Raw genomic sequence first — 18,542 nt, 5'->3', positions numbered from 1 at the left:
TAGAAGTATTTCCCAAATATGTCACTGATCCATATGCCAACAATCGTTGACCTTTTTCCAGAAAAGCTGCAACATTTTAACTTACCCAATAGAACTCTTTATCTGCTGTAAATCTTTGCAGATACTTTCAATATTATGCAGCACTGTTAAAAAAATGTGCACGAACTTTGAAACAAATGCACACACATGTTTAAAATAAGTGCACAAATTTTCCCATGGGACGACTACCTTCTCAAACAATACGTGATGACGTAAACCTTCTCTGCTGTCTTAGGTGAAGTTTTCTCTTAGTTTTTAATAAATACAGCAATTTTGTAAAATAATAAATATGGAAAGTTTGTAAACTAGTGATTTTATAAGCTAGTTTTAGGGTTAGCTAAACATTAATACTTTTTTAATCAGTGACTGCTAAGTGGCCTACAGAATGTAAAACTGAATATTTTGTGTGTGGTGTAATCACTTATGCAAATTATGTGGCATGTGCACATTTTACGCTGTGCACAAGCATTAGATAATGAACTTCATGCACAAATTTTGTGTGAGAAACTTGGATCTGTTGTAGTTGGGTTTGAAGTACGTGGATTCATTGTTCACTACGGCAGATTCCTGTTTCTGCACCAACCCTGCCCTCCCTTCTCTGGTGTAGGCTCAGACCTGTCACAGACGAAGGCACTGTGATACCAATGTAAATCAGGGGTGGCTGGTGACATTTGAAAGTGGTGGGTCGTAAAATGATTGGCATACTGCACAGTAGCGAGCAAGCGTAGCGAACGAGCCCAAACAGCCTAAGGGAGGTTCAGGGGAGTTCTTCCCCCTGAGAAAATTTTGAAAAAAGAGAGCAAAAATTGTGCATTTTCAAACAAATTTGAGAAAGCAGGAAGGTTAATAAAGCAATTGTGAATGTGAAGCTATTACATTAATAAAGAGATGTCATTTAGCATAGGTAGCTGCTTATTCAGTATCACCACAGAGCTTCATAACAGACTTCGAGATACAATGCATTTCTGAGTACCACACTCACAGATGTTTTTTATTTAACAAACAACTGCAAACAGGAAAGAGTCCGGGGACCCTTAATAGCCCCTGGGCGGTTTGTGTATTGGGATCAGCACGGGCCTTTTAGCCTTGGCCCGTGCATGAGACACGCGCTGAAAATAATTTGGCTCTACAAAACCATCATATGACAATGTTATACTCTCTTTAAAATCAATAAATAGTATTTCTTTAACATGCAGAAGAGTTCACCCCAATACATCAGACTGTTTTTGTACAGAGCATTCCATGAACTTGCGTATTGGAAGCCATTCTCATATGTGATGGCATAGGAAAAGGACCTGTAGAGCCACACCCTTTGTCATGCAGATAATACTGATTGCGTTAATTCCCACCCGACCCACACATATTCATTGCCATCCTTTTTCAGCATGCACAGCGAGGCCAACAGCCACAATGAAGAACAATTCTTCGCTTAAACAGCTTTTATTTATGCGTCTTTGTAAATATGACCTAATGGGGTAGGTGGGGAGGTTCTCGATTTATAAGAATGCCAAAGGGCGCTTTTGGTTAAAGGGGGAGCGCTCTCTATGGTGCGCGCCCTCTGCTCTCCACATTTTGTAACACGTAAAGTTGAGAAAATTGTAATGGCACTTCCAGGCGTCTCTGGCTTATTGAGACGCTCTGGGGGGCATTGTGCATGCAAGGTTACCAGCCACCTCGAACTGTCAAGACGTTTCACCTAAGCAAGCAGCACCTTGCTTTTCTGCCGCCCTAACTTGTTACCAATGTGTTCGCTGTGAGGCGCTTTGTTTTTACTATTCCCTCCTCCTCTTCCTCTCACACGCTCCCCATTCACCATAGAAAAAAATATATGGAAGAAAAAATGGACACTCGCCTTTCATCTATTCTGCAAATTGATTGTTCCAAAGCGTCTGTGGTGAGGTCACAGGTCTTAGCCATGAACAGCAGGCCTCCACTTTCATGGCGAACTGTACGACAGCACATTTAATTTATGGTGGTGTCTTGGGTGGTCTGTCTGCTTCACAAACTTTAACATTAAATGGTAATTACAACAACTGGTACACCTGTTACCTTAACTTTGCAGTAGACTACTGTAGAGAGACACGACACCGGCACGAGGTCCATCCGTGTGGTTCGAGTGAGTGCGACTCGTGACTCTGTGGCGCGGTGACGTGCCGGAGCCGGACGCTGTGACGTCAGTGTAGGAAATGGCCAATCACTACTGCATGGCTTCACATAAGCCACAGTGATTGGCCAAAGTGCGGCAGTGCCACCACCCACACGCGGCAAGCATATACCATTGCTTGCTTAGCCTCAGGCTGCGCGGTCTCTCAACCAATCCCGGCGTTTTTATTGCAGCACCACTGTGCCAGGTTTGGCTAAGGGGCATGGTTACTCCCCAGCCCATTAGGCCTCTGGTCCCTCGCCAGTCGCTACGGGAAGGTATTACTGTGCGGCTTGTGTGCATGTTCGGGCTGGTCATAAAAATGACCAGCCCAAAAACGGGCATGCGCACTGCTGCTGCACTGTCTGCTACACTGCCGCGCTCACTCAAGCTGCCGCAGCCCCGCCCCCCACCCCTTCAGCCAGCGCCGTCCGAATGAGCCAGGCTTGTCCCGGGTGGTAGCAGCTGCGGCAAGATTACTTTGTTAATGTGTATGTTTGTTAATTTAATACAGAATTACATTTTAGTGTGACGTCCATGTATCCAGTCTTAGTGGGGCAACGCCCCAATGGACGCACTGCCACTGATGTAAATACCAGGTATAGTACTTCATCTGAAAAGCGTGAACCTAGTGTGTATGATATCGGTTCTAACCTTCCCTTAGGATGTGATGGGCCCTAACAGAACCAACAAAAGTGGGCTCCAATCCAAGATGGGTACTGGGCAGTAAAATACAGAATTAGTTGGATTGTAGAGAATCCCTCATATGCTTGAACCTAAGTGCCACAGCACCTTATGCACAATTGAAAGCTACACCCCTAGCTTGAGGGTATATCTAAATGATTTCCACGTCCTAAATCATTTCCATGAAATGCTTCCCAGCCCATGTGGAGATGCAATTCATAACACTCTTTCAGGCATGCTTAAAGCACTGTGTTATCCAGGTAGGGTCTTACTGTGCAGCATGTCTGTTACCAGAGTGGCCATGCTGCAACATGAAGTTAGTGTTGGAGAATATGGGAATCTGGTGTGTGTGGGCCAGCCACTCTTCTGTGATGCACGTGCCGCACATTGTATGTATTCGCCCAACCCGTGGTGAACTGGTCCTTAAGTAGGCAGCTTGAGACACTGGTGCGCTAACACCAGGTTTTGGACTATTTCCATTTTTCGATTTCAAAATAAATGATTACCCAGTCCTGAGGTCACAACAGGCATTGTTATTAAATGTGTTTTTAGGAGAAGGTTGCGCTATGACCTAGTGAATTTATTTGAAGCTTCAACCTGAACAGAGGAGGCATCTGCAAACAAGAATGTGTAATGTAAGTTTATCGCTTTTCAGTCTTCTGAATTGCACACATGTAGAATAAAAATTCTTATTTATAAAATAAATAAATAAAAGGCTGATTGAGAGGATTGAAGGAACATTTGATTTTATCTTTTACAATCTTTAACAAGATGTTGCTTTGATATTTGTTTTTCTTCGTTTATTTGCTGTATGTATACTTTTCATCATCCAGATTTACACAAAGTTGTTATCAAGGCACGGCACGAGTCTAAACTAAGGGGTAGATGGTCCTCCGTGGCTGTCCCATTCCCCGAGGCCTCTGTGCAGCCACCAACGTCTGATCTTTCAGAATACACATTTCACTGCCCCCTATTGCATGACACTAACACTTCACAACCTGCAGAGGAAGAGCATGGGAAAGAGGGGCAGTGCCCTTGGCAAGCCATATAGGCTTAAAGCTGTTTAGAAGGCAGCAACATAGTAGCTATTTATATGGATACTAGCATTGTTCATGGAGCATTTTCAGACTTGCTATACCTTGACACTGCTCCAATCCCTCTTTCCTGGACTCGCACCTTGTTGAATTTACCAGTACTCATTAGCTATCTTGCCTGGATTACCAGAGTTATATTTTCTTGGGGACTTCTAAAGCCCAGCTACTGCTCATACGGGTGCTACAAGTCTTCTGCTTGCGGGGTACTATTGACCCAAATACAATATCAAACTAAGGAAATCAATCTCAACTGAGCCACTCTGAAAATGATGATACAATATGTGACAATGAACTCGTAGCTGGTAATAACCCTTTTGGTGCTTGTAGAAACACTGTATGGAAAGTAATCACTGATCACACGGATTTAGGGTTTCTCAAGGCAGCACACAACATAAATCAAAGAAAACCCAGGTGTAGGAAGCTGGCTCTGTATATACTATACTAAAGTGAGGTATTGTGTGCACAGAGTTCAATGGAACCCAAAAGGTAGGCAGAGATAAACTAGATAGCACCTCACTCTCTATTTGTGGTAGAGTGGTTGAGCAGTAAGGCTTTATCAGAGGACAGTGTTAAGCATTTGTTGTACACACTCAGTCAGCAAATGAATTCACACAGTCAAAGACTGAACTTCAGAACAATTGTTTTTGTACAAAAATATTCTTTTAGTTATTTTATTTTCTAGAACCAAGCAAGCCTGGCACAGGTAAGCAATAAATACTTTACAGTAGTAATGCAATTTGTAAACAGTTTGACATGCAATTGTAAATGTACTTTGATTTGATTACAGTATTGTTACTGAAAATGCAATGCTTTGGAAATACAGTACATATACTTTGTATAGGCTTTTTTGTAAAATGACCAGCAGATTACTTTGCAGGTTACTTTTCTTACACAGTACAGTTTACCTGGATACTGTGCAGGGACATTTCCTTTAAACAGGTGAGTAAAGGCGTTTTTGTTATTTAGTACAATTTTAAAAGGATTTCTTAGGTTTTCCAACTCCACACTTAGAAACTTTGCATAGAAAAACAGTCAATGTTATCCTATGGAGTTGGAGTTGGTATTGGGGCCCAATGTTATCCAATGGAGGATAAGGGGCATCCGGTTGGGTGCTGCGGACGAGCAGGCCACTGGGTTGTGGGAGCAAAGCTCTTGGACTTAAGCTCATGGCAAATGGGGGTTCAAGCCAGCACAAAAGGTGCACCTTCAGTGGCACTGGGGCTGCCAGGTGCAGAGTGCTGTTTTGGTATCAGGCGCCCTGTAGCTTTCAATGGGGAGTCTCCGGTTTGCAAACACACTGCAGGCTCGGGGATAAAGATTTTCTGGGTGCCACCACCACTTGGAGAGGTAAGTTGGGATGCGGGGGGTTGGTTAGGCACCCTCGGTTGGGCCACCCAAGGCTGTGGGACATCGGCTGCAGGTGTGCCCTTTAGGGTTGGATTTGTTTACCAGCTCCTGGTTGCGGTTGGGGGACCTTCTGGTTTGAGGCTGCAGGCATCGGCTGGAGGCTTGATGCAGGTCAGAGATTGCTGGATCTTGGGTCAGGATTGCTGTGGAGACCTCCTCTTGGTGTTGACCCACTCGAACTCGGGCCATGGGTGTCGGTTGCAGAGTGGTGCAGACCTGCGAATCCTTGCGGAGCTGGATACTGTTGATGAACAAATCCGATGTTCACGGGAGACAGAGTCTTTGGAATGGAAGGAAGGCAGGTCCTCCAGGTTTCTCGAGGTCGCTGGAGGCAGGACACACCATTTTTCTTCCTGCAGTAGGTTCGAGGTGGGGACAAGCCGGTAGGGCTGGGGCCAAGTCAGTGGGCGTCCTCCTCTTGTTAGCTTCGCCATGGCTGATCAGTCCATCTTCTTCTTTTCTTTGTCTGGTTTTTTCTCTGACTTCTTGTTTCAATACTGCCCCCCTAAATACTGTATTTAGGGGGCGTTTTAGGGGCCTGGAGATCAGTAGCCAATGGGCTACTGACCTTAGGGTGACTACACCCTTGGTGTGCTCACCCCACGTTGGGGAGTGAGCACAATCCCTAATCCTGATTGGGAAGTGCCTGCCATCTGCAATATGGACGGCACTGAAGAGTAGACTTCACCTCGCCTCCCCCACCTGCGGGGTGAGGTTGGCAGAGCTGGGCACACTGTCTGTGCTGGCTAATTTTTCCCACCTGTCTTCCTGCTGAAAAGGAGAGGAGACAGGAAGGGGGCCTGCTTCTGACAGCAGGAGAGGCTGGGGGTCACATTACAAAGGCTGCCAGGTCTTTGAAGATCCCCTGCACCAGATGGCTCTTCCTGGCCTGGGAGCGGTGTGAACAACCCCTTCCAGGAAAGGCTTTGTTTCTGGGCTCAGGGAGCAAAGGCTCCCACCCTTGGGGTTACAGAAACATGTCTCGTGGTGGCAGGACGGTGTGTACCAGTCAGGAAACACACCAGAGGCTGGTCATTTTTCAAGGGCATCTCTAAGATGCCCTCTGAGTGCATCTTTCATTAGGTTTAATGTGCTGAGAAGTTTGATACCAAACTTCCCAGTTTTCAATAAAGCCATTATGGTGCTGTGGAGTTCGTAATGACTCCTAGCAACCTATACTCTTAATGGCATTACTGCACTTACAGTGTCTAAGAATTGGCTCAGACACTGTAGGGGTACAGAGCTCATGCACCTGTACCCTCATCACTGATAATGTGCACCCAGCTAGAGGGGTGGCTGACCTATGCTAGGGCAGTGGGTTGTAGGCTTGGCACACCGGAATGTGTGCCAGGTCGACTCTTCACTTTATCCTGACCCAAAACACGCAGCCCGCAATGACAGTGTGTGTTTGTAAAGGGACAGGTCCTCTAAGGGTGGCACAATAGGTGCTGCAGCCATTTGGGGCCTTCCCTGGCCACATTGCCCTTGGAACCCATGGTACCTTTTACAAAGGAGTGACATGTGGCCAGAGAGGTCCCAATTGGGGGTACAAGGTACAGTCCCTGAGTAGCAGCTGTACCTTGGCACAAATCCTGCTTCCCACATTCCTAAAATTGATCAATTTCCATGGCAAAAATGTTATGCTTCCACATTGCGTTTTGGGTCTTTCCTGTTGTGGGTAATAGGCACATCTATAGAAGTGGGGTACTGTTTTTATCAGCAGAAGTGTATGAACATAGAATAGTATAATATGTGTTATTCTTAAATGATTTTTTTCTCACTTTTAGGATTCCAAATATAAACCAGAATGCAAGAAAGAATACATTTGGTAAAATGCCGTCTGAATCACATAATAGTAACCTCAACTTCAAGGTTATATATCAACCACTATTCTTAAACTTGTGTTTCTTAGACATTTTTCAGAAATGCATAGACTTTCTTCCTAGCATGTTCATTCATTAGACTTTACCATATGAACTGAAGCGTGGTCGGTGCACAATGAAAAATCATTATAACTTGCAGCTCAATTGTTGTTTCTGGGTATCGCATGTTTTTCGACAAACAACATATATCCCTGCAACCTTAGGGGACATAACTGTATATTACATTTGTAAAGCAACAATCGGTGCAAATTATTGGAGATAAAAATCCAGTTATTCGTTTCTTTGGGAAAACCATGAGTAATTTACACAACAGACAACTTGCTGAATTCAGAATTGTATCTAGTTTTGCGAAATGCACAGCTTTCTGGGTTTACCCATGGGTTTTCACATCTGTTTCCACCACAAACTGCAAGTACATAGAAACTTCAAAAACAGTAAAAATAGACTACCACTTAGAAATGAGCAAAACTGTAAAAAAAACAGTTGATTTTTGTACAACTCCGGCAAGATAGGACGATGGTGATCTGAGCACACACTGCAAATCTGTTGTTGATGCATTTTTTTAAAACATGCATTCCTGCTCAGCACTTACTTCTTTATTTTTTTAAACATCTGCGTTTTGCTATATTTTGGTTAGAGAGCCATGCAGCTGGTGACAGACTTTTTCCCTTCCCATTGCTATCCCATTCTGGATGTGTGTTTGCACAGTAAACAATCAGCACGTTCCAACTCATCTTGCCCGATGCTCTAGATACCAAAGGGCTGTCCTGTGGCGATCCAAAATCCGACTGTCACTTCTAACACAGCAATGGCTGAAGGGACAGGTGCATTGTTCCAATACGTATATGGTGTCCGTGGGCTAAACCAACAAAACAGTGGCCGATTTGAGGAGGCTGACCCAAAACCCCAGTATGTATGTATGTATGTATGTATGTATGTATGTATGTATGTATGTATGTATGTATGTATGTATGTATGTATGTATGCCTGTATGTAAGCCTGTATGATTTACTATGTATTATCTTTATTACAAGAAGCCATTAGGCAGCTAAAAAGAAGACAGCACATTTATCTAAATACAATTGAGAACACCAGCAAACAGTGTCACATTAAACCACTTTAGACTGTAATTACTGTAGTGTTCTCTAGTATCTTGTATTGTACATCCCGCTACCTTTCTCTTCCAGTCACTGGCTTGTGTTACAGCTATCTCTAACATACCAATCTCTCATTGTCCCCTCAGTACTAGCCTCTCATTATACCCCTAGTGCAGTGTTTCTGAGTGAAACACCCCCCAAAAATAGGCTGTTACACACAGATTCTCCAGAATGCGGTGTCTGCAATATTTAGTGTACATTGCTGTCATATTAACAGTTCTTAATTTGTAAAATAAATAAGTGCCAGGACTCTTGTCGGGAGGTCATTGCAGCTTGCACCACATATTGCCCCTGCCATGCTGCCAATGATAGTAACAACACAACTCCTAACCCTCACACTCCTTTAAGTGTGACAATTCGGACTGTTACAGGCCCCTAAAGCTATAAGAATGGCTTGGATGGCAGATGATAGTCATTTTTAATGTATAATGAATTAATATTTAACTGTGTTGTGGTTTTCTCTAAATTAGCCAGACAGCACTAACTGTGGCAGACTGTCACAAGTGCCAGTTTTGACAATTAGGTGTCAGTGCCGAGCACTGAAAGCCACCAGTTCAAACTAGGAACTGGAAGTACACAAGTGCTTTTTGAGCTCCATCAAAGATCATGATGTGTTTGAAAGGATGTGTTAAATACTGTAGTGTTGGTCTGCTTTGCGGTGGAGCATGATCTCACCACTGTCCTTTTTCTTTCCCAGGCCCTCGTCTGTACAGAACAGCATTCGCAAACCGTACCATCTGAATACTGAGTCCGGGATCAACAAAAGTGACCCCAACAGATCAGGGTAAGCAAAGTATCTAACACTAGGTGGCGCAGTGCGGTGAAGCGCTAAGAAAGGTATTCTGGAGAAGTTTACTAAAATATTGTAGAGAAGCTTTATTTATTTATTTACTTTGTGTAACCAAAGAAGTCTGTGGAGGCGAGTAACTGGGATAATTTCTACGGAGTAGAGCGTATAAAACTCTCCACTTAGATCCATGAAACTCAAAGCACGGCCTAGGAGCCGCATGCGGCCCTCTTGACCTTTACATGCTGCCCCTTGAGCAGCAGCAGCACTGGTGTTTACTCGACTCAGAACTAACATTAAAATAATGCTAAATATACAGCAAGTGCCTAATTCAGGGTTCATTGCAGTTAAACAAAAGGAAGTAACTAAGCCCTTAACTTTAGGAACACGTCATTCTTAAAGAAAGCCAATATGTAAAAATACGATAGTCTTTTCAAAATTCGCAAAGTGTATTTCATTGACTTGTAGAACAATTTCACCTTAATAAATCAAATTATAGCAGTGCATTCAGAAGTAATTTTTTTAAGTGGTTTACGTCCATGAGTTTAGAAACGTTCATGCTTCCCCCCACGGCCCCTGTACCCTGACAACTATGCCATTCAAGTACAGGAGATGGTTTTGTACAGCACGCATCCTGAAGTCATGTATTTCGAGTTCCTCATATATGTGATAATAAAGAAAAAGGAGGGAAATTGAAATAAAATTATTACCCAGGGTCACACAGTACAGTTTAGTCAAGTAGAGAAGCCAGGATTCATCCCAGGTTTTATGGTTTCATATTGCGCAATTGAGTTCAGCCACTAGATATATATGCTTCCCTTCCAATACCACTCCACCCAATTTACAACCCCACCCCTCCCCCCTGGCATTAGTGCATCCCTCGGTCACACCAGAGGCCAGACTTTGCGGCTCCCGGAAAAATGTTTGTGAGTACCCATCACTAAGATGTTGAAAACTGACCGTTTTTAAATGGCAGCTTTCAAAGAGATGTTCAAACATCTGGGGGGAGAAGATTAGGCAGTCACCGCTGCCTCTGCGAAACTATGCTCTAATGCTTTTCATAGCTTGAGGCCTCCCAGACAGTCTTCTGCACATATTACTTTCTCTTAGTTGATAGGTCATCTGTTATATAAACTACACTGGCCTCAATCTAGGCTTAGCAAACAAGTATTCGCAATGCAATCAGTCTCGCCTTTGGAACCTTATATGTATTTAGCTATGCAGCACATTAGCCTGGGTGCTGAAACATCTACTGTTCTTGAACATGGAGGGAAAGTAAGCACCAGACTGTGTGACACACCAGGTATCGGACCACATGGATAGAAATATTGCCTTTCTGCTGGAAATGGTATAGTCCACAGCTCTGTTTTATATTGGTGGTCATATAACTGAAAATACAAGATTTGAAAAAATATTATTGTTTGCGGGTGCTTGTGGAAGACAATTTCTATTGACTGGAATCTAGGGAATGCTAAAGTGATTCTGGTATTTTACTGACCTCTGCTGGTCGTTTTCTATCACAAAAGTTAAGTAGAGGCAGTTGACAGAAAAATTAAAAAAGGAAAGTCCCGCAGCAGAAGGCAATTCTGGTATTTTACTGACCTCTGCTGGTCGTTTTCTATCAAGACAGTTAAATAGAGACAGTTAAACAAGCAGAAAGCAATTGTGGTAGTTTACTGGCCTCTACTGGTCGTTTTCTATCAAGACAGTTAAATGGAGGCAGTTGAAATGAAAAAAAAGTCCCTAAGCGGAAGAAGACAAGTCTTAGGGCTGATCGCCAGAGCCACAAAGTACACACACATATAAATATATACTAAAGTTTATACAAGTGGTCTTGAATGCTCAACCTAAACAGCACAGTGGTTTTTAAAGGCATCCACTGAAACTGTTCATGCACCTTGCCCTGATTATGGCTACAGCTATCTATAGTCAACATCAGTTTCAATGAAAACCAACATGTAAATGAATTATAGCCACTTTTCTTAAAGAATATTTAACATTTATTATGTTTTAAATGGTTTAACATGATTTGACAGCACTTGCTTACTCGATTTTTAGCATTTCATTTGTAAAGCCTTGCTACTTCAATGAATAGGTCTTATTCTCAAAGTGAGGCGCTCCCGCTGCTCTCCTCACAATCAATGCAAGCAACTATTGTATTTCTGGTCACTTTACCAATATCATAACCCTAAAGCAAATAGGCAGGAGAAAGTATATTTATTTTATTGAATTCTAGCTCCAAATTATATTGAGCACAGATCGAACCAGAATAGATGAAAGTGCTTCATAAGGAGGAAAGAGGAGTGATGAGGTCGAACTGCACCTTCGTCAGAATTTAATTTGAAGTTAAACTGTGAAAATAGGTGTTTGTCCAAAGATGGGTGCTGAAAATATTATGATTCAAGTTGCATTAGTGAACGCCCGCTGCAACGTCCCTTCGCCAGCCTGCCCAGGGCATCCTCTGAAATTCCCTTTACTTACCCCTGTATTAACTCCCTCATCTCCCCACCTTCACCTTTATGGTTGCAGCACCAAACTATGGAAGAATTTCCTCGGACTTACTCCTTCTACCCACCTCCTTGACAGGCCATGCCTCTCAGACCCAGCTGTCAGCACACATTGCCTCTCCATGACAGACCACCTGCACCAGGTCTACTCCTGCCCATATGTGACACCTCCTCCGTAGGGCTTGTTGTTCGTCCTAGTCTCAAGGCTTAACCATGTTTAACCACATGCGCGCTAGTGGTATTCTGGAGCTATGCTGAGATTTTAAAAAACCCATGTTACATCACGAGCTGGGCTTGTCATCAGCGTGCGAGGAGGATACACCATGACGAGCCCAGCTCGTCATGAGCCTGGAAGGGGTTAACCCCTTAAGTGCTGCTGACGGCCAATGGTCGTCAGCAGCGCTACCTCCCCAGTGCTGCGCACGACCATTGAACGTCCATTCAGCACTAGTTCTAATGGACAGCGCAGCACTGGGGAGGAATGTGTAATAGCAGCTATGAGGTTAAAGATAAAATGTTCTATCATTCTGTTAGGTTATATTTAAAATGCACAAGAATACCCAATGTTTATGTTTCCTACAGGAACAATTTCAATTCATGGAATATAAGAATAATTGAGAAAGGACCAAGGGTCTTTTAGGCTACCAAGTGAACAGCATAAGTAGTATTACAATGCGCTACGTATTGATAGGACTCCTCCACTCATTGCTTGGGTGCAGAAGTAAAGGCTTCGTTAAAGAATGATTAAATATAACATACTGGGAAAATGCAGGGGATCCATTCTGTGAGGCAACCATGATTTTAATTGTGGGTTTCTCAGTAGTCAAGATGCTGCTCTGGCGCCTGGGCTGTCTCTTCTCCACAGCCAGCACCACCCTTGGTCTGCATCCCATAACACCTGTCCCGCTGTCCTTCGGAGAGCTGCGATGGGTGAAGAAGGCAGGACATGCAGGTGCAGCAATCACCAGATCCCGTACGTGACCGACCTGGAGTATGATCAGTTGATCACCAGCCACTTGTCTGCCATGGAGCAAATCATCGTTGTGTGCATTGTGTCCTCGAATGACCCGGAAGATCAATGGGAGGACGTGTTGTTGGAACAGCTGTATGAAAAGAAGAACCAGTACAGGTGCATGCCGTGCATGCAGGTGAGTCATTTGACTGCCATTTGATAATATTCATGTTTCTATTTTTTTAAACATTTCTTTATTGTCTCGTCTGAAATACATAATGAGCGGACAGCGCTCGCACAGGCAATACAGACTAATCAGGGGTCATCCTAGTTAACCTCATTCATCTCACCATTCCATGGCCATGCACACAGAAAATAGTATAACACTGTTTCCTTTTGCAAGAAGAGACACAGACCAAGAAACTCCATCCATCCCATTTCCGTATCTGTCCAGTTCAGTTCTGCACAGTTTAAAGCAGGCTGGAGTAGTTCAGTTAAGTGAATCACAGCCCCCCACCACTGTAAGAATCTACCCTCCTTGCATCGTCCGGGGCCACTAATAATAATAATAATAATAATAATAATAATAATAATAATAATAATTCTGTATTTGTAAAGAGCACAGCTACCCGTAGGTTTCCCGGTGCTGGGGGCCGTCGGGAAGATTAAGCAAGCTATTGCCCAGAGTCGCATGGTGCTGGGCAGAGACCCCTGCCGCCTGTGCCGGGGATCGAACCATGATCCCCAGCATCCGGAATTAGTCACCCTGGCTGTTGCGCCACACCTCTTTCACACATGGAGTATTGTTCGCCATTCCCTGTCCCCCATTGTCACCCCTCATGATCCTCTTCAGCCATCGGCAGGAGATACAAAGGGACAGAATCCCTATTCCACCACAGCCTGTGTTCCATGAAGTCAGGATCAGGATAATCAGCCCTCATGTGGGCCATCATTGTGTCGGCTGGTTGTGAAGCGAAACTCGGATATAACATGATAGCCTTTCCACCAGAGAGAAGGCACTGGAGCTGTCCACTCCCTGTAGGGTGTAATGTCATCATCATGATCATGGACTACGCATTCTCCAGTCCAAACCTCCCCCTGGATCTAACGGAAGGTATAGACATCTAACCACTGTGGTTAGGTAAAAATAGGAGGGGAGTGACGGGGGAAGGGAAAATCACAGTTTTGGCGTAATTTATTTATTTATTTATTTTTGACATTTTTACCCGTAGGTGTCCTGGCACTGACTGATCGCTAAGGGGCATGGGCACGGGAGTTAGCGTGTAAAGAGCCACGTTTTAAGGGCCTTCCTAAATTTGAGCAGATCTGGGATCTGTCTGAGGCTCGAAGGCAGCGCGTTCCATGCCTTGGCGGCACCCAGGGATAGACTTCTGCCTCCCCAGCGGACTTTCCTTACTCTGGGGACTACTGCCAACCCCTACTCAGCTGATCTTAGAGCTCGCACTGGCTTGTACCACTGGAAGAGAGGGGTCATGCATTGGGGGCCCAGGCCATGCAGCGCCTTAAAAATCACGCAAAGTGACTTAAACATAATTCTTTTGTGAACTGGCAGCCAATGCAGCTTTACAAGGTCCTGAGAAACTGAGGCGAACTTGGGGGTGCCCGTAATCAAACGTGCTGCTGCATTCTGCAAGATTTGAAGTTTATCTAAAAGTCCCTGCTGGGCATTCAGTAGCAGAGTGTTACAGTAATCCAACCGGGATATCACCAATCCGGTCACTACTGTCTTCTTATGTTCCACCGGTAGAAATGGCAGGACTTTCCGGATAGTTTTAAGTACGTAATGGGTAGCCGAGGACAATGCATTGATTTGTGGTCTGAAGGACAGGGAGTCGTCCATCAAAACACCCAGGTTTTTTACCTTTGCCACCGGAGAGGGGGGAGACCCCATTTCTTCTGGCCACCAACGAGGGGACCAAAAATTGTCTCTTGACCCAAACAGCAGCACTTCTGTTTTTGCAGAATTGAGCTTAAGGCAGTTTCCTGCCATCCAGTTGCTCACCTCCCGCATGCAGCCCCTGAACCGATCTGCTGTGCTGTCCAATTCTCCTGGACGCAGCAACACAACAATATGCGTGTCGTCGGCGTAGGATGTAAGATTGAATACGAAGGATCTAATCACTGGCACCAGGGTGGAGACATAAACATTAAAAAGAGTCGGACTCGGGGATGAGCCCTGCGGGACTCCGCAGGGGAGCACAAATGGCTCCGATTCGAAGTCCCTGAAGGCCACCGACTGAGTCCTGCCGGATAGGAAGGCTTTCAGGATGTCGAGTGCCTTTCCCTGAAACCCGCTGGCCCTCAATCGGTCCACCAGTAATTTATGGTGGACCATATCGAAGGCCGCTGATAGGTCCAGCAGGATCAGGGCGGCTCTGCCTCCCGCATCCAGCACCCTTCGAATGTCTTCGGCTGATTTAATCAGCGCCGATTCTGTGCTGTGACCCGCCCTGAATCCGTGTTGAGAAGAGTCCAGCATCTCTCCCGATCCCAGGAAGGTGCTAAGCTGTTTGTTTAGTATGCCCTCCATGATTTTAGCTGGGAGGGGTAGTCTGGCGATGGGACGAAAGTTGTTCAAGTAGGTTACATCTAGGTTGGTTTTTTTGGAAGGGGCAAGATGGAGGATTGCTTCCAGCGCAGGGGAAATTCCCCCATGTCCAGCATGACATTAAACAGGGGGGTGAGTCCTGAAGCAATGGTGGCGGGGGCTAGTTTACCAATCGTGGCAGGGCAGGGGTCATGAGGGGAGCCTGATTTTATCCTCGTTAGCTGACTTGATACCTCCTCCTCACTGATGGGGGAGAAGTTCTCTAGTGTATCAAGTTTCCTGTTGGTCTCAGGATGCGTTTCTGGGGTAAGATCTGAGGCGTTAATCAAGATTTGGCTGTCCAGGGGATGAAAGATCTTTTCTACCTTACTCAAAAAGAAGTTGGCTAGGTCTTCACATAGTTGGCGACTAGGTGGTATATCTATTGGTTTGGGGGCTGCCAGGGAGGAAATTGTGTTGAATAATTCCTTAGGAGAGTTATTTGCTTCTTTGATACGTTTCGAGAAGAACTCACATCTATGAGTCAATGAGGTGTACGAATGGTCCCAGACTTCCTCCAATTTCTTGAGTCAGTCTTGTAGTTTGTAAATGATTCTCCCATAAGTGGCTAATCGTAACATTTCTTTTATTCATTCAATCCGTGTTGACACTGTAGGGGTGCATCACTATCAGGGGATGCATATTTTTGCTACCATCAAGGTCATCAGCATCCCCCTCTTCCAATGGGATGTGGTGTTGTCAATGTCCAGCAAATCCTGAAAAAGAACTAGCTTTGTTGTTTCAGCAAGGTGGAACCGGTTTGCATTGTGCAGTATGGGCCACACATCCAGCGACTCACCTGTAACGACCATGAAAAGACTACAACGGATTCAGAACTCGGCTGCCAGACTACTCTTGCATATCAAACCGCGAGACCACATCTCCCCTGCCTTGAAAGCCCAGCATTGGTTACCGGTTGCCAGAAGATCCACGTTCAAGCTGCCTTGTAGTACCCACAAATCAATACATGGAATAGGACCACTCTTCAACAGGAATAAAATCACCAAACACATTCAACAAAGGAACCTCCGCTCTAAAGGAGCATCTCGCCTCAAAACCCCACCATACAAGAAAAAAACCATGGTTGTCACATCCTTCTCTGTTCAAGCAGCCAAACTATGGAACTCTTTACCTCCCAACATAAGATCCACCAACAACCACCTTATCTACAGAAACTCAAGATTTGGCTCCTCCCCACATAAGCACATATGGAAACAGAAATTTACAGAATATCCGTCTGTATATAAGCATTTGTTTTCACTATAGATATGTACCTATCTTGTGTATTACTTTATAAAACATGTAAAATAATGATGTGGCTAAGAGAAAAGAAAAACATTATAATATTAATCAATAAATAAATAAAAATAATCTTTGGTCTACATGTACATACTTCCATTGTGCATCTATGTACCTTCCATGTACTTGGATCTGGGTGTCTGTTACTTTTCTCCTGAAAAAGCATATCCAATGTACTACCCTATATCTCATCTTGTGCCTCTATCAATATATTTAATCTGAACATACTTCCTTTCTTTATGTATCTATATACTTTCAATGTACTTATGGATCTATATATTTATCACTTTCTTCTAATTTAGCATTTCCAATGCACTAGCCTATTTCTCAGCCTATACTTCTCTCAATATATCTTCTAGCCCAACTTTCTGAATCACCTCAAACTTCTTTCTACTACTCCTTCCAATGCACTACCCTATCTCTTATCCTATACATCTATCAATATATCCTCTACATCCACTCTCTCATTTATCCCAAACCCCATGCCACTACTATGATCGCCAAAATAACCCTTTCTAGACTCTCTCCTGCTCTATTCCCCTTGCATCATCTGACACCTCTTTTTACTACACCGATCCCCTAAAACAAACCTTTCTAAACTCTCCCCTATGACGCCTCCCCTCCAAAACTCCTTTTTACTCATCCAAAAGCCTCTTCCTACTACTAAGACCTAAAAATAAAAAAAAATCCTTCACGCTTTTATCCCTCCACTATCCTTTTCATTCAAAATTAACAGACTAGATTGTTCCCTTCTCAAATTCCATATTCAACTATACTAATATACTGCCCAAATAACTGAATAACATATCTACTACTCAAATGACTTCATATTTATATTATACTAATTTTCAACACTAATTCTTTATGGGTTCCAGATTGACGTGCTACTCGCCAGAAAAGCGCTTCAACACCCATCAGGGGTAACAAGTGCTATATGAATGCTAATCTTTCTTCCCCTTTTATCCCGCCGCTATCCTTCTCACTCCAAGTAACTGACTAATATCCACCACTGAAATGACCTCTTATTTCACCATATTAATTCACCACTAATCCTTTCTAGGATTCCTGAATAGCGTGCGTCAACAAGCATTAAATAAATACAAACCTTTGTCCTCCTCTATCCTTCTGCTATCATTCCATATCCAAATAACTGACTAACCTATCCACCACTTAAAATGCACTTGCATGTTCCACTATACCAATTCAACACTAATCCTCTATGGGTCCCGGAGTAGCGTGCAACCCGCCGAAAAAGTGATTGAACGCCTCGTCAGGGGTAGTAAGCGCTATATAAATGCAATTACAATACAATACAATACATAAGTCATCACAAACAACGTGTAAGGCTATATTTCCAAAGTTAAACATAGTAAAGTTGCACCACATATAATAACAGTATAAACAAATTTCAGGGTAGGAATCCAAAATGTATACATTTCCCCTTATTTAATTTTTTTATTTTTCTCAAAACTGTTGCCAAGTTTACAGTAGAAACAGCCAGTTTACAGCAGAAACAGCCAACGTGTTTCATCCATAACAATGTCTATACAGGAAGTACTAGACAACGACTGTCTGTTTGTAGTCGATGGTACTGATTCGAGTGCCACAACAAGGTAAGATGGGCCCCTTGTAGTGATACTCTACTATAGAACTAATGTTCGCTGCCCAGGGATCTGAGTAACTTCATATGAGTATTTGTGGATGATAATATATCTTGCATCATCTGTTCTTCCAGAGGTCAATGATTTGCTGACTCGTATTTACATAACCAAGGCTATTACTTTGAGGACATTGTGCCCTGGAGAAGTCCATTGTTATGGACAAAATGTGTGTCAGGCTCTGACTCCTGATGATCCTAAGTCCAAGGAGGAAGAAGAGACTCTGCCTCGCTGGCCTGCACCTCTGTTTTCCTTCCAGCCCCCCAGAGGTTCCCAGTGACGTATGGTATGCCCTGGACGATACCGACCATTTCTGTTATGGGG

General features: G+C 43.9%; 1 protein-coding gene across 2 annotated transcripts in view; it reads left to right on the top strand.

The window, feature by feature from the left end:
• The window catches only part of LOC147751179 (uncharacterized protein C3orf20 homolog), a 452,887-nt gene that overhangs the window by 355,532 nt on the left and 78,813 nt on the right, over positions 1-18,542 (top strand). For both annotated transcript variants that reach the window (XM_086919068.1, XM_086919069.1), the window contains 2 exons: positions 9,105-9,191; positions 12,522-12,849. In XM_086919068.1, the coding sequence (XP_086775194.1) occupies positions 9,105-9,191; positions 12,522-12,849 (415 nt within the window). The remainder of the gene's footprint in view (positions 1-9,104; positions 9,192-12,521; positions 12,850-18,542) is intronic.

Source organism: Lissotriton vulgaris, chromosome 1_1 (assembly GCF_964263255.1).
Source record: "Lissotriton vulgaris chromosome 1_1, aLisVul1.2, whole genome shotgun sequence".
Lineage (NCBI taxonomy): Eukaryota > Metazoa > Chordata > Amphibia > Caudata > Salamandridae > Lissotriton > Lissotriton vulgaris.
The sequence above is the reverse complement of the archived record's forward strand: the minus strand, read 5'-3'. Positions and strand labels throughout refer to the sequence as shown.